Here is a 16,063-nt window from a genome sequence, read left to right as displayed (position 1 = left end):
TGTTCTGTGTTCTGCCAAAATGATTTATAAGACGCCAGAAAGAGGAGGAGGATGTATGACATAATACGTCCATCATGCACTCTGCATCATTAAGGAAAAACATATATGTTTATGATGTCTGCACCATTGGCGATAATAATGTTTTTCTTTTTTGATCTCCCCTAACTGTGAATGTAAGTAAGCAAGGGGATTACTCTTGATTTCCCTTATTTTGGCCCTCATCTCCCTCTTACGCATACACATGCCATGATCGAATTGAAAGAGATGTTTTCTAGGGGCAACCTTACTTCTCTCACAGATATTACCCAGATGGTTTGACAAAAAAGAATATAAATAGTTTACGTTAAAGGTGTGCATTTTCCAACCCAATGTACTGGACACCATTTGCCTCTCCGCTCTACCATTCACCAATGAGGCCTTGTGTAAATTCCATGAAATTCGATTGGACCCTTAATTAACAGAAACAGGGGAGAGGTTGGGTACCCTTTCCCGTTCCAGTGGCCCATCTAACTCCGCAATCATCTCATGATCACTGAGCTCAGTGGATTTAACCATAAAACTTTGGCACTCGTGGAACAGATGGCCATACACGTAGAGGTAATCTAGAATCGCGACCCCTTGGCCACATGCTCCGGCACTGTAAGTCTCCCTGGACTAAGCCGATTAGACGGGAAAGACCCAACGACTTCAGGGACTAGAGCCATCGTTCTCCGTGCTTGATCCTTCCGGGGATGGAGGGGGGGGGGTGATACCGGACTGGACCGGGATAAGGGTTTGACTCAGAAAAACAAAAATAATTAAAATCACCTTCCAAGATAATACAGCCCTCCCGGGTGCTATCAAGAAAATTTGAAATGAGATCAACAACCGCCTCCAGGTTAGCTTGGATGGTAGTCAATTTATAATGCCAGTAAATATTCAACAATAGCAACTTAAGTTTTTTTCCATCCAGCAACATAGTAATTTGTATTCCCAGTAAATATTAACTCACGTTGACCACATTATCAATGCTCAACCCTGCAATTCTTTTTTATAAGGGTAACTAACCCGCCAGATGGCCTTCCCCTAAGGTCTTTATTTGCAGAGGAGGCAAAAGTAACATAGCTGTCAACTACAGGTACATATATGGGATATAAATCATAGTATGTTCATGAAGGAATAGTCCCAATTCTGTGTTTGTGAATAAGTGAGTATACCCAAAACTATTCCAGGAAAGAACGTTGAATTTTCAGTACCTGTAACTATACCTTGAATTGTGAACTGCTTTGGCATGCCAATTTTGATGCTTAGGATCTAGTTCAAACGCTTCCCATCCCGCTCTCTATCTGGTTGATGCTAGACCCGTTGTCCATGAGCATACCCAGAAAGAGTCGGGTAACTTACCCCATGTTGTACCAGTGGGTGTTCAGGATGGACTGCCCTCCTTCCGCTAACACCAATGAACATTCAAATCATAGAAAAGCAACGATTCAATTTCACAAAATATCAAATCATATACCATTTGTAAACCAAATGTTAGCACAACTACATTCATTCTTCCTTTACTGAGGAATAAAATGATCTCTATGTCTCTTGATGAGATAGCCTTTAGGTTAGGGACTAGGGAGAGTAACTTTAGAATTCTACTACGATTCAAAATAAAAAAATCTCTTTTTATACGCTGCGCAAGAGACCCTCATTTTTAAGTCGGTTGGCTTATTGGCACCCTTGTCCGCATAAAATACTTGTGCCCCATTGCATTGTGTTGTATAAGAATAGGGTGGCAATAAGGCGGGCCCTTCTGTGAAATTTTGGTCTGCACCACCCTTGCTTGCCACCAGTGGAGGAGGGACTCCCTGCATGCTGCCTTCCCTCTACTCTCAGTAAGTGCAGAGAACTGTGCGGGCCGCTTGGTCCGAGTAGAAAAATTGTTCAACCTACCTCCCTCCTGTATGATGTACTGAACTGATTTCCCTGAGCTTACCCCCACACCTCACTGCCCGGGGGTGGGTAAGCGTAGCCACCTGAATTTGGGAGTAAGCAGGGATGGCCAAACGGCAAGTTATGGTCTTGTGGCACTCCCACATCCCCCTTCTGAAGCACATCTGAAGACAACAGGGGTAGGTCGCACTGTAATGGTCTGTCTATTAAGCCAGGCATGGGCAGTTCCGCTGTAGCAGGCACAGGTGGCTCAATGGATACCGGCGCAGTACTTCCACGCGGGGCTCCAATAGTAAAATCGGCCAAGTCCAAACACGAAGGGTCCACTTGGGTCTCAGTGTTCACAAAGTTAGAAGGATGTTTATTTATCGAGGCCTTCCCCACGGGGAGAGACACTGACTTGAAAAAAGCTTTGGAAATGGAGTTCAAAATGTTTTTGGGTTCCATGTTCTTAGATTTTTTTGAAGAAATGTTACTCTTACATTTCGCTTTTGTCATAACAACGATCTATGCTTTACTGAGTGTTGTGAATTGACACAGGTGACCTTGAGATTGACCCTTTGACCTTGAGAGCTTCGGCCTGATGTTAAACTTGTCCAGTCAAAATGGATTGTGCTTTAATTTGGGCCCCAGGAGCCGAAAAAGCCTGGGGTTTGTCAGGGGGAGGCTCAAGGTCGCCCGCTAGATGCTTCCCTAACAAGATCACGTCCAGTAGATGTTGAACCTTACTCCAGATTAGGTCTAGTTTTGGGGCCTCTACTTGTGAATCCCTCTGCAGATTTTCAAAGATGGAGTGTAACGCACTCAAGACCTGATTTAGCTCAGTTATTGAGTAGGAGGCCCCTGCAACAGGGGGATTGAGAGTTTGAATTGCCAGTGATAGCCTCCTTTGCTGTGCAGGAACAACAGTGGACTTGTAAGAAGTAATAGAGGAATCCGGATCAGAGTCTGTGCTTCAGAAAAAATAGGTGGGGTATTAAGGAAGAAGTCTTTGTCTTGGCCTAGATTTATGGATTACAACTAATTTGAAGACGTCAAATGGATGTCAATTGTTGACACCAATTGTTGTGTGTGGATCATGATGGGGACAAAGCACGCTTTCGTTAGCCCCGAGGTGGAAGGTTCATGGGAGTCTAGTGAATCCCGTTTCGCATGCTTTGAAAAGTACGAGCTCTGTTGCATTGAGGTTATCTTTCAATTTCCTGCCCATCCCCCACTCCACGGAATTGTTAATAATAGACACTTCTTTGTCAACAGCGAAAGATGGAAGCTCTTTGACGCGTGAGGGAGGGAGCGGTAAGTTTATTGCATACTGGGGTGCTGCCAAAGCGTCCACCTCTGAGTGCGGAGTTGGGATGGTTTTCTCGCCACTCCTCAGATCCATGGAAAACAAGCCGGGGCAGAGGAAACAGCACGCAACAGCATCCCAATTCAATCAGGTTTTGAAAGGTAGACAAATCGCTCTGAAGGGGTTCAAAGGCTCACTAGCCGACAGTCACCCCTATTAAACAAACACCACTAACAGCTACGTTGAAAGAGGACGGATAAAATCTAATAATGCACCAGCCTCCGTTTACTCAATGTTCCTGAAGCCACCTCCTGGAATCAGCGTCCCGTAGCCCACAATAACACACTGCGCATACCGTACACGCCACTCTGCAAGGGTGTTTTAAGCAGCAGGTCATTTTGTTAGATGAATGTGTAGAGAGACTCAGCTCCTTCTAGCACGGCAAAAAAGGGAACCTCCAGCAGTAGCAGTACAATAACACACTGTGCATTCCACGCTGTGAGGGTGTTTTAATCAGCAGGTCACATTGTTAGATGAAAGTGTAGAGAGACTCAGCTCCTTCCAGCATTGCGATAAAGAGAACCTCCAGCAGAAGCAGTAGCAGTACAATAACACACAGCGCAAATGTCTTGAGAAGATCTGAAAGTTTAACAAGTGAATGGTGGCAAAGAAGGTTGTGACCAAAGCATCTAGAGGATGTGATATGAGAATAAGTAACACTGTGAAGCTGAAACAGTGGCAGAGGCAAGTAATGTGTGACCTGCAATGGGTGGACTGTGTGTCCGACAACTGCGCATAGACCGAGTACACCCACCTAAGAAAAAGATTTTGATTGAATACAAACAGAAACCTTGTGTGATCTGAAATTAGGGAACTGAACTCTAGGAAATTGGTGAAAGGCAACCAATCCAATAGAGCTGGGAAGTATCCCAATGAATTGTGTTGTTTTGGAACATTGAGAGACTTCAAAGCATAGGGAAGGGAACCCCTCTATGTGTAACGCAAACTATCTTGAATCTTGGGGAAGAGAAAGACCCTTTTCCAACCAAGAGTTGGAGGAAGCTCTGAACCTTTATTTGAACACTTCTAATTTTTATGCTGACATCCTTACAGTATAGGTTTTTGGACAGACATGTACTTTGGACTTCCTGACAGACTATTATCTGTTTCATTTAGGTTGGGAAATCACACCTTGGCATAGGGCAAGATAGGACTTTCTCCAACCCTCCTCTTTATTAAATAAAAGTGTATAACCCAAGCTTTATTCAGTTCTCTGTGTCTACTTCATGAGGCCTTCACATATCTTAGGCTTCTAAGAACACAAAAGGGTTATTTGGATTGCTATCATATGAAAAGAAATGTATTTAACTGACTATGCTTGAGAAGACTGGTGGTAATTGTTCAGCCGTGCCCACTTTATATTTTAAAACACTTCCTTTCTTTCTTACTCAATAGCCATGGCCTTGTCTCATGACCATTAGCCCCGGCCTTCAGCTGTAGCCCCTTTACATATCATCCCAATATATGTCTTTTGGTCCCACCAGCCATGGCCAGTGCCCACTGCCTTCAGCCATGGCCCATCTACATAATGCTCCAAAATGTTTCCTAAACATGCCCAATGGCCATGGCCCTCACCCTTGGCCACACCACTAGGTTTTTTTGGGCACACTAGCCATGGCCTTTGGCCATGGCCAGTGGCCACAGACTTTGGCTGTGCCCACTTTCCATGTTGCACTATTCTGTTCCTTAAAAGTAATCCAGTACCCATTTTCTTCGGCCACACCCATTACCCCACCTCACTGTAGCTGTAATAGTCTACTTTTTCCCCCACCTCACTGAACCTGTAATATTCCACTTTTATAACTATGAAATGTGCTCCAACGGCAGGCGCTCTTACAACATGAGCTCCTGCATTACACCCTCTTACATATTCATCCAACACATTCTCCTATGACACAAACCAGTGACAAGCGCTGCTACAACACGCGTTCCTCCAAATCGTGCGCCTACGACACCTGCGCCTATGACACGCACACCTGCGGCATGGCTCCTATTACACATGCTGAATGACATTGCTCATACAGCACACACTCTTCCGACACACAATCCTACAACACACACCACATACACACTTAGCACACACGCTCTTACAACACACACACCACATGCTGTTATGCCATTACGACAAACACTTAAAATCAGTGTACAGCTTCTATACGAAATGTACAGGTACATGTATGAAAACTATTGCCAAAATGTAGTAAATGTAAAGCATATGGCTCATATTTCATAAACTAGTACAGTCATACAGCAAACACTTTTCCTACATACACTCACAAGCTAAACACCAAAAAAGCACTGAAATTGCAGATAAAAATGACTTTATTAATCAAGAGTTCAGGTTGAAAGAGTGTGAATAACGTTAAGGTGCCATCACTGACTGTGTATCACTACACATTGTAATTGTGTCCCTAATTATAAGGGTGTTCCTAATTACGCTCACACCAGAATAAATACACCCCTCTAGGGAAGTAAGGCCAAGAGTCTATCTAGCAAGGATAACAAGTTTATTCTTACAAAAATGAGGATGGTAGCAAAGAACTCTGCTCCCTGAACAGTCTTCTTCTGTCCCTCATCCGTTCCTTTCTCCTGCCACAGTGACGCTAGGCAGGGGTTTATATACTCGTGGCTTGCTTCAGTTGTGTCACTGTATACGGCCATGGCTTCATCCCAAACCACCCTTCTTCCTTACAAGGGATGCTCCAAAGTCGTTCTTTCTTCATTGTTAGCGATTTCTATCAGAACATGCTACTTTACATTTTGCTAGCTGATGCAAGAATACACTGTAGCTCACGCTTTCCTTCATTTTGCTACCCATGAACATTTATATATAAAATGATTTGCTCCATATTTCACTCACTCTACTCATGTTTTTATTTTTATCTGGTCCTGTAATCTCCTTTAAACCTTATTTTCATAATTCTGCAGTTTGTCGCACAGAGCATGTAAAATCCATTTTTAGCCTGCAGAGACTCTTGACAGACAGTAAACAGCTGGTGAGTCACGTGTGCTCTGCCAGGGCTAGCTAGCGAACACCACAGCAATGCCTGTAGTCCATTTTTAGCACAGGCCACATTCGTGCTGGGCAAGAGCTCAACTCCTCTTAAGATTTTACATTTGCCTAGCATCCGTCATTACAAATGTATTCAGCTAATAGTGAATTGTGCTTTATATTTAAACAATAACTGCCTTCTTTAGTGTCTGCCCATGTCTGTGTATGTGATTATATTTGCATGAAAAAGCCTTCCCAGTGCCCCTCCTCTGCACAAAAAAGAAGTCAAAAGAATTCTTGCCTAATTCTTAAGTGCTTGGGGGTGCAGGAGGACCGTAGTTCCTTCCCAACAACATTCAACTGTGAAACCAAGTATAAACGCTCACTACAAACCAAAAGCAATCCTGCAACTGTAAAAAAGTAGAAATTATTTGAATTCTTTTTTTTTTTTAACAAAGAGTTAAAGTTAAACCAATAAAAACTTAACTAAAAATAATAATGTTAAGGTAACCACATGATAAGCTTTATCAATAAATGAAAACCTATACTATATTATATTAAAAACAAATATCATGATAGACTTAGCTCACCCACAAACTTGGAAGCCTACAATATTGTAATGAAATAATAAAACACTTTACACATAGAAACAAGTAATTGTATACAATGTGAAAGTAGAACATACACCTACAATTTATTTTAAAACAAAGCATACAATGATTTTGCAATGGAAAATTACTATATAACAAACTTAAATTCTAATGTACACAAGCATAGGTCCTCTAAAAAGTGAAATTATATAAAATCAAATACACATTTTTAAATACAAAAAGTATATTAATCATATATTTACAATAACAATATACATAAACATTTCCATATCATACTTTATATATAGAAAAAATTAAACTACATGTAATCATTGCAAATGTATAATTTAGTAAATAAACAGAACGTAAAAATAAAACATACACTAAACTGCTCAAAACCTATTAAAATATCATGTACAGTAAAAACATAGTAACATTCACTTCAGCAAATGTCAATATATACACATTTATAATTAACAAAGTTAGTACTACTAAGTACCATAGTCATTATAATGTGCATAAAAATGCAAACATGTACAATGTGTGCTTAATTAAATTCAGTAAATAAGACAAACTGTCAATACTAACCAAAGCAGCACAAATGTAATAAACATACATAAATGAAACACTAACATTTTGATTAAAAACAAATGTTTACACAACACATTACATCACTTCACTGTAAAAAAAAGTTTATAGGAAAAACAAAATATTGCAAAACAAAAACAGGATGAGTTAGGGGTTCCCATTGATTTCAATAGAATACCGTTTTCAATGTATTGATAACGTTTAAGTTAACTTAACATTATTATTTCTAATGTTTGTAGACTACGTTTGTTGGTTTAAGCTTAGCACTTTTGCCCCAATTTTATTTTTTCAAATTATATATCGTCTCCACAATAGAAAATCTGTGTGGAAGTCATCAAAGCTTTATTCTGGTGCAACCAACATGGCATCTGTTTGTAGATTTATACCCTCCGATATGTCACTTCTTATTTTAGGGTACATTTATGACGTGCAATGTATGTCATTTTCATGGCCTCATGGCACTGACCTCTGTCACAGTAAATGTGAATATACTGCCTGGGGAGGATATCCCCCTGGGAAAAGTTTACAAAGAGGTAAAGGGAACCCAGTAATGATGCTTCTGCCAACACCATAGCTTGAATGACAAGTATGGTTGGTGCAGGGTAGTCAGACTTCAAGTGTATGTGTGATGCCTGGGGGTCAGTGTTAGATTATCAGAGTGGTAGATGAGTGTGCGGTCTTGTTAGGGGGTCTTGTTAGTCAGGCTATGAGGTATTTAGTTATATCTTGGTGTCAGCGTTAGGCACCAGTTATTAACGGACGATCCATAGCAAAGCATCACTTTGGGCAGAGCTATATCCATAGTTTGCTCTCTCAGGCATCATTGAGAGATGTAACAAACCATTGTGCCATCGATTGATGCTAGAGAACGTCGTTTAGTAGGAGCATTCTCACGGTAAGTGACGCATGCTGCAAGAATGCTTTGACACTCTACTGTGATTATCATAGAAATAGAGAGCTCATTTTACATCCACATTTTAAATGGTTCCTTCATCAAGATTAGAGCAAGATGCAGGAAAGATTGGAGTGGCAAAATATGTTTGTGCCAATATGGAAATTTTAAGTAATCAGAGGAAGGCCATCAGTAGGTATCAACACCGGATAAGTTATGCATGTCTGCATTTATGGGCTATAGTCAGTTGACTCCCTTTTAGCTCACTCACAGTGGCAGAGCACTTTTGGGAGCCTCTTTATAGCTGAGTGGCACATGCACTACAAAAGGCCACCAAATAACTTTTATTGGTTTTGGTGGTGGGTCTAAGTTGTCAGTCATACTATGACTCACCAAAGTGAGTCAGAACTTGAAGTTTTCACAATTTAAAATCTGAGCCAACTGTGTATGGACCTTCTCAGGTCTGTGTTATAGTGCACAAGGCACTGGTTATGGCCATCTCCGCCTCCCAAAAGAGCTCTGCACCACTACTGAAAGGTCCACAGTCAAGTGGATCCAGATAGCCTTAGCTCAATTCTGGCTTTGGTGCAGAATCATCTTTCTTCAATCACACAGACTTGGAATGAAAGTAGGGTGCAAACAGAGCTGCACTGTCTCTAAGGAAAAAAACACACCTTTTGGAATCAGAAAGATTGGATTTCAACAATTTGTCATACAGAATAATGGCTGATACAGACATGTTTTATGGCACAAACCTTAAAACAAAGGAATAAAAATGAGGTTTTGCCACTATGACTAAAACAGTGTCCATATAACACTAGTTACATGGTTTTAGCGCTATTAAAAAATGTAATATCTTTGCCATTTGAAATACATTCTGGGTGTAGTGGACATTTTACTCCAAGCCTCAGTGAAGGCCTAATTTCAACGCGAGTTCTGAATACTGTCTGCATTCACTAGAAAAACAAGCCGTGTTCAAGGATTGTTCTGAGTTTCTGTCTTATAAAGTTGCAGGAGTAGAAAGCTCCCATTAGAAACACAATGGGTTTACTTGTTATGATATTCTGCATGCGTATCAGCTGGATGCTCGTGGAGTGCTGTCAGCAAATGAACCTTAAGGAAAAGTGCTGTCAAATTTGGGGGCACCAGATTAGGCTGGCAGGGAGAGACACAAACCTCTGTTGGGCTGAGAAGGTCGACGCATCTTGCCTGGTCCGTTGCTGTTGTGTGGGTTTCTCTGGGAAGTTGTCCAGTGAAGTTCTTGGCAGGGATGAAGTGGTGCATAACTATGCCGGAGGGGGAAAGGAGGGGGGACAGTAGCGATCCAATTGATCAACACAGGGATGGAAATGGTAGACTGTACTCCCTCCGAGGAAATTGCTTGATGTGCCACAGGCAAAGCACTGGGGAAACTGAGAATACAAGGAACCAAGACTGCTATGTCAAAGGTAAACAGTTATAGGCTGCTTAAAATGAAAAGGTCTCAATAAGCCTGGTGGACCCGTCACCCGTTCATGTGAGAGGGATTTATTTGGGCCACCCGGGGTAATTCTGTGATATAAGGCCACAGCATGTGAACTTGGACAACTGAAGAACTATTTGTTTATCCTCAATGAGAAAAGTAGTGAATTCATGTGACGCTTGGGGGCACCGTGGGTCATTGGGGGGTGGATGAGAGATCGTTGACTGTATTTTTAACATGCAAAAAACAAGAAAACAAGTTTTAAAAAAACGATGCCAATGGTGATGTAACCTTTTTTCTAATTCTGCATATTTTGTAATGTTTGAGTTAAAAGTGGCAGTTTTATAATCTAACTGAGAGTGAGTAAATCCTTGCGTTCCAAGTGTTCTATGCTTTCCTATTTAGTGTATTGGGGAGAAAACTAAGTAATATATAGACAACACTGATATTGGGAAAAGCAACACAATGGAAAAGGGTGTACTTTTCCATCAATGCCATTCATGTGTTTAAACTCTAGCCACAACAGTCTTACATGGAAACAAGTGAATATTACTGGTGCAGTCAGGAGTCTAACTAAAGAGTACTCCAATTCCATAGCGATCAATTCAGTGCTAGGATCGTCAGGACCAAAGAAATGGGGAGTCTTTAGTCCAAAAGATTCTTTAGGTTTCTCCTTGGATCACTGCTATACTACCTAGCCTTATTTTCAGAGAAAGGTTAATGGCTCTGCTTAGACCGAGAATCACTAGGGCGCCCATAAGAACTTTGATGTGTACGTGTGCCCGTATTTCTACAAGAGGAAAAGATGCCTCCAACTGTACAAATGAAATCTGATCTGGGACTAACAGTTACGGACAGTGGAGAGGTTTCTGGGTGAGTGCGCCCCATTGATTCTGAGAATCAACAGAAATGCTGCCATGTGGTAAGTACACATCCATGGGGACTTTCCTCTCAAAGTTAGGTTGCAATGTTAAAGCCCTATTGGTATTGCAGAAATTGCTGAAGGATTCGCTGTGATTAAAATGTTCGAGGTTCCTAGTAATTTCATTAAAAAAAATGTTTCGAAATGCTACACCATCGAAAAAAAGCATTGTTTACCAAAGCATCGTCAGGCTATCTTTTACATGTAAAAGTGCCTTTCCATCGAAACCAGTCGATCGAAAATATAAATGGACTGGTTTCAATGGAAATGCACTTTTACGTGTAAAAGATAGCATTTCAATGCATTTTTTTTAACGTTAAAATATTACATGGAGCTGTCCAGTGCTGATATTTCGGCACTGGACAGCTCCTTGTAACGTTTTAATGTTTTTTTGTATATTGGGGGTTATCCCCCCAGAACCACCCAACCCCCATGCCCAACCCCTAACCCAAACACAAACCCTAATCTAACCCCAGCCCCAACCGTAACCCCCAACCCTCACCCTAGTTTTGAATATACCATCGAATTATAGTCAATGGAAAGGCATTTCGATGGACATACTTTTTGATGCTTATAATTCGATGGTATAGCATTCGATGGAATGGTTTTCGATGGATCAACTATATACCTGTTTGAGTCACATTTTGGCAGCTCTGGAAATCTAAAGACTTAGAGAGACACATATCAAGGCACGACGCCAATAAAAATGAACAGTTTAAAGACCAATTGTTTTTTTCCATTGTAAATTAGAATGCCCCAAGCGTATGTGGTCCAAAAAACAAAGTGTGGGTATGGGGTGCACATTATGATACGAAAGCCTGGAGCAGCAGCACTTCACCTGATTTTGAACACACCTCTCGTGGATTTTAGATGCCACGTACAAGGGATAGTATTGGCAGGGCCCATATTTTTGTTTAGTGCCAGGGATGTTGTGGCTTCTCCCTGCTCACAGAAAAAGGCTCCGTTCAGGATACGATGCAAACATAGGGAATATGGTTGCCAGAACTGGACACTGGAGCCCAAAAGGCAACATAATGTTGAAGGAAACACCAAATACATGGTCACGAGTAAGGTTTAAGGGAGGGAGGCCTCATACTCCAGATATATGAAATGATGCAGATGGAACAAAGGTGACTGGTCCTATACATCAGAAAAAAGAATCAAAAGAGTCCTACATAAACATTTAAAATCTGCAGCATCAAAAACAGGGAGAACAGGAGAAAAAGATGCATTCCAAAATACCATGCAGACTGGAAGAATCCAAGAGGGAGCTGTAAGAGAGCAGACCAAAGGGCAAGATCAAAGAATAACCAGCAGCACCAAATGGGCATTTTATGTGGAGCAGCACATTCGTGGCACACTAAGATCATATGTCAGAGAAAATCAAAACAGTGTTTCCATACATGCAAGAGGGACTTGTACAAGATGCACACAATCTACGAGAAAACAAATGTGGTACCTGTGACACCTGCAAACAGACACTTAAGTTAAATACCATTAAACAATCTGCCACGCAACAATTACTGTACATATAAGGATATGAATTTGTGTCCCACTTAAATTATAGAGTGCACAATTTGTCAGTTAAGGAAACACACAAAGGAACACTCAAGCCAGAAATCTGTGATCAATGCTCACTTTTCATCTAACATTGTCCTCAAAACATGGAGAAGAAAATAAAAAATCAAGTTTTGTTAACATTGAGCATGTGCATGGCGGGTATCCAATCTCTAGACAGAGGACCTGGACTCAAAAACAAAATGTATGTAAATTAATTTTCAATTTAAAAATTTTACACAAGGGTCTAAATACAGATTGTAAAATTACTGCCTTTCTTCACTAACGCATGCTTATTCACGTCTTAAACCAATAGGCTTGTGACTTGATAATGCTCGAATCTGCAAAAATATCAGGGCTGACTGTTGTACTTACAATAAGCAATAACATTGGTTAAAAGATCAACCCCTTTTGATTTCTAACTTGGAATCTACACGAGATGCTAATATTGTTAGATATTTAATATTTGGCCATCAGTATCATGTGAACACATTTTAAAATCACAAGCAGCATATCAGAGACCCAGACACACCACTTTACGTTGGCCCCAGCACTATGTTTTGCAAAAAAAGCAGCACAGCATTTCCATTTTTATGGCCGATATTTATAATATTACTGCTTAAAAGCCCAGTCTCTGAAATTTGGACATCAAAAATAAATATATTCCATACATAGTTTTTTTTTCAGATTCCAGTATCTGTTGCATGCCTATAATTAAAAAAATGCATTTAAAACATGTATTCACTTTTCCAAGATAGACACAGCATGTTTTTTTCCATTCCTATAAGTCAGTTCTGTAGTGTCATTGTTAAAATGGACTGTTTTTCAGGTTCAATTGTTAAGGTATTCAGATGTAGCTTAGGCACAGATAGCTATTTTCCCTAAGTAAATGCAGTCATAACATGCTATCCTAGTTTCTTTGTGGAACATACATTCATTAATAATGTCAATATTTAAACGCTCCATTATCCTTTTATTTGTCTTTACAGTAAGCATGCTGGTAAAAAGTAAAATTTTCAGACAACAATTGATAAGCCTTGAAAAGAGTAAACAACATACACAAAACATGTGTCAGCTTATTCTATTTGATGACTGAATGTTGAGCCTATTTCAGGAGGGCAGTCATGTGAATGGGCTATTTGAATGAAATTAGTTGAGAAAAAAAATATTTTCGTACAGAGAAATGTGATTGCTGTGTTTTGATTTCTTCTGGCGATTACAAAGAAACATTTTTATCTTCCAAATATCCAAAGCACTATGCACATAAACCACCCAACTGGGAACATAACCTAAATAAAACTAAGAAAAACACAGTACATGTTTAATGTGTCCCCTATTGGGCCAATTGAATTTATCATCACCAACACAAATGTAATGACTGTATCTTGCATTCATCAGTAGCTAGTGAAAGCACCAAACATACATACCCTGAGTTGAGATTTTTCCCCAAAAATGTAAAGAGCAGCCTGGCGCTTCAGGAGGTGGTTTTGAAATGAAGAGTTGTCCGTCACAGATGATGGGTGGTCCCTTCCTGCCAATCTTGCCCCAACATCAAGAGGAATCTGAGAGCTAATAAATCGATTGCTTGAACGAAGACTGGCCCACACGCCTGCATGAAGTTGTCATAAAAATAAAATAACTTATTTTAGAAGAGCATAATCTGCTAAAATGTATATGAACAGAAACACTAAACTAGTTACCATCCTCAAAGAAACATATCTACTGAATAATATAGGGTAGCTTTTTGTACAAAGAATCATTTAAGAGTCAGTAAATCCAATTTCTGAGCAATATTCAACTTTTCCACTTCTTGAAATGCAGGGTGTTTTAATGCAAATCAGAGGTTACATTTGTCAATCTAGGTAAATATCGACAACTAAACACAAGGTATTTACTTATTTACAATGATTACAACCACGACTGAAACATGATCATCACGAATACCGTTAAAAATAAAGGACAATAAAAGCTCTGACACTAGAGCATTTTTCTAATGTTTGATGAAGAAATGGCTAAGATGGAAAATGTCAATCGTGAATGTTTATGAATGAAAGTTTGATAACTGAATTCATGCAATCATACATAAATGAATTAGATAACATGGAGATGAAATTACTGCTAAAGTGAGAGATCCCTTTGATGGCTGTTTAAGGAGACTGTACGTTAAAGTCAAGTACCCATATTAAGGAGAATTACATATTTCTGTGTCCAACTGGAACAGAAATATTAGTTAACAAAACTCTTTTGTTTTGCCAATAGTAGGTGTGTTACCATTTAAAAACATTTGAAATTTAGTTATTTGGTTCATTTGTCCAAAAAAGGTCCACCAATACATTTGTCCTGCCATTTCCTTTATATAAATCTTGTCACTTTCTAAATCGAAATAGGAGCAAGTTCCCTTTGCAATGTCAATGGCAGCCATCTTATTTGTAACTTTTGTTTTTCAGAAAATAAGCTTTGTGCTCCCGGGGAGAAACATTTAGTATCCCTCCAGTTGGTTTCCAAGGGTGCTAAAAGCAATCCTGCCTAGAATGACAAGGTGGTTGCTAACGTCCAACAGCCCTTGTTTAAGGGCCACGCTTCTATCTGGCACTATAAATACCACCATCCCCATTAGGTTTAATTGACTAACAACAGCCATACATCATGTTACTAGACTGTTCTAATAAATCAATTTTCTGCCAACTTCAACATAACATCTTTTCATTTACCCTTCCAGAGATTTGCTCAGGATTTTTAAAAGTGCAGGGAGTTTTTCCACTTTTGGAACGCAAAGGGTACATTTGGCAGGCAACCACACCAAAGTTCATAAGTATGGACTTAATAAGTAGTACCTGCTCCCTGCTCAGAAGGTAGATCATGGCCTTCATCTATGTCAAAGATCTTCTCGGCAACCACATACTGTTATTATTAACAGTATCCTTGTCAAGTGTACATTATACAGAGTGGCTGGTTTCCATTCATCATGACTGAATGAATTGTGTAATTGTCATTGGATTACTCCCCTAACTGATCAAAACACATCATACTTTGGAGTGCCCTACACTTTCAGCCCCTTAATTCTTCCAAACATGGCGCTTCTTAATGAGCAGGATGGGCCTTTCCTTCCTCATTTCAATAAAGTAAGTGAGACGGGTAAGAACAACATACTTGCCAGTTACAGTTTTACTAAAAGTGCAAGGGTCGACACAAACAGCATTAACCTTGTACTTAAACAGGATCAGCATCCAAAATCAGCCTCATGGTAAGGGATTCCTCAACATGCAGCAATGAGGGGTCACAGAGGTTTACATAGTCCATGCAATGATGGTAACATGGTGAAAAGGAGACAGGAAATAGGAATACCTTGATTGAGGGCGCTTCCCTTAGCTGTTGATTTTGCATTTGAATGAGGAAAAAATCTATCTCTGTACCCAAGCACTGTCAGAGTCGAGCAAAAGAGGATGAGAGAATGGATAGTATATTGCAGTGAGACCGATCAGTGACAGCCAACATGAAAGAGCAAAGCATGTAAGAATTCTTAATACCACAGAAATATGCCTTGCCCACCGCCACCCTACAGAGAAGCGCAATGGCACGTACGAATCTCTCATATGCATTGCACATGGCCCCATGAAATATATATATATATATATGGGATACATTACTCACCGTAATCGTATTTCTGATGCTTGTATCTGCTTAGATTCACATGCTGTGCATAGGCCGACATCTAGTGGAAGCTGCGGAGTATTACAGTTTGTTTTTCGAAAATCGAAAATGGGCGTCGACACAGGGCGTGCCAGTAATACT

General features: G+C 40.1%; 1 protein-coding gene across 4 annotated transcripts in view; it reads right to left on the bottom strand.

The window, feature by feature from the left end:
• The window catches only part of SBF2 (SET binding factor 2), a 2,983,421-nt gene that overhangs the window by 380,476 nt on the left and 2,586,882 nt on the right, over window positions 1-16,063 (bottom strand). For 2 of the 4 annotated variants that reach the window (XM_069623660.1, XM_069623662.1), the window contains 2 exons: window positions 15,617-15,691; window positions 13,699-13,880 (listed from right to left, as the gene is read on the bottom strand). In XM_069623660.1, coding sequence (XP_069479761.1) covers window positions 13,699-13,880; window positions 15,617-15,691 — 257 coding nt within the window. The remainder of the gene's footprint in view (window positions 1-13,698; window positions 13,881-15,616; window positions 15,692-16,063) is intronic. The other 2 variants (XM_069623661.1, XM_069623663.1) reach the window with 1 other exon arrangement.

Source organism: Ambystoma mexicanum, chromosome 11, assembly GCF_040938575.1.
Source record: "Ambystoma mexicanum isolate Mex_15411 chromosome 11, UKY_AmexF1_1, whole genome shotgun sequence".
Classification (NCBI taxonomy): Eukaryota; Metazoa; Chordata; class Amphibia; order Caudata; family Ambystomatidae; genus Ambystoma; species Ambystoma mexicanum.
The sequence above is the reverse complement of the archived record's forward strand: the minus strand, read 5'-3'. Positions and strand labels throughout refer to the sequence as shown.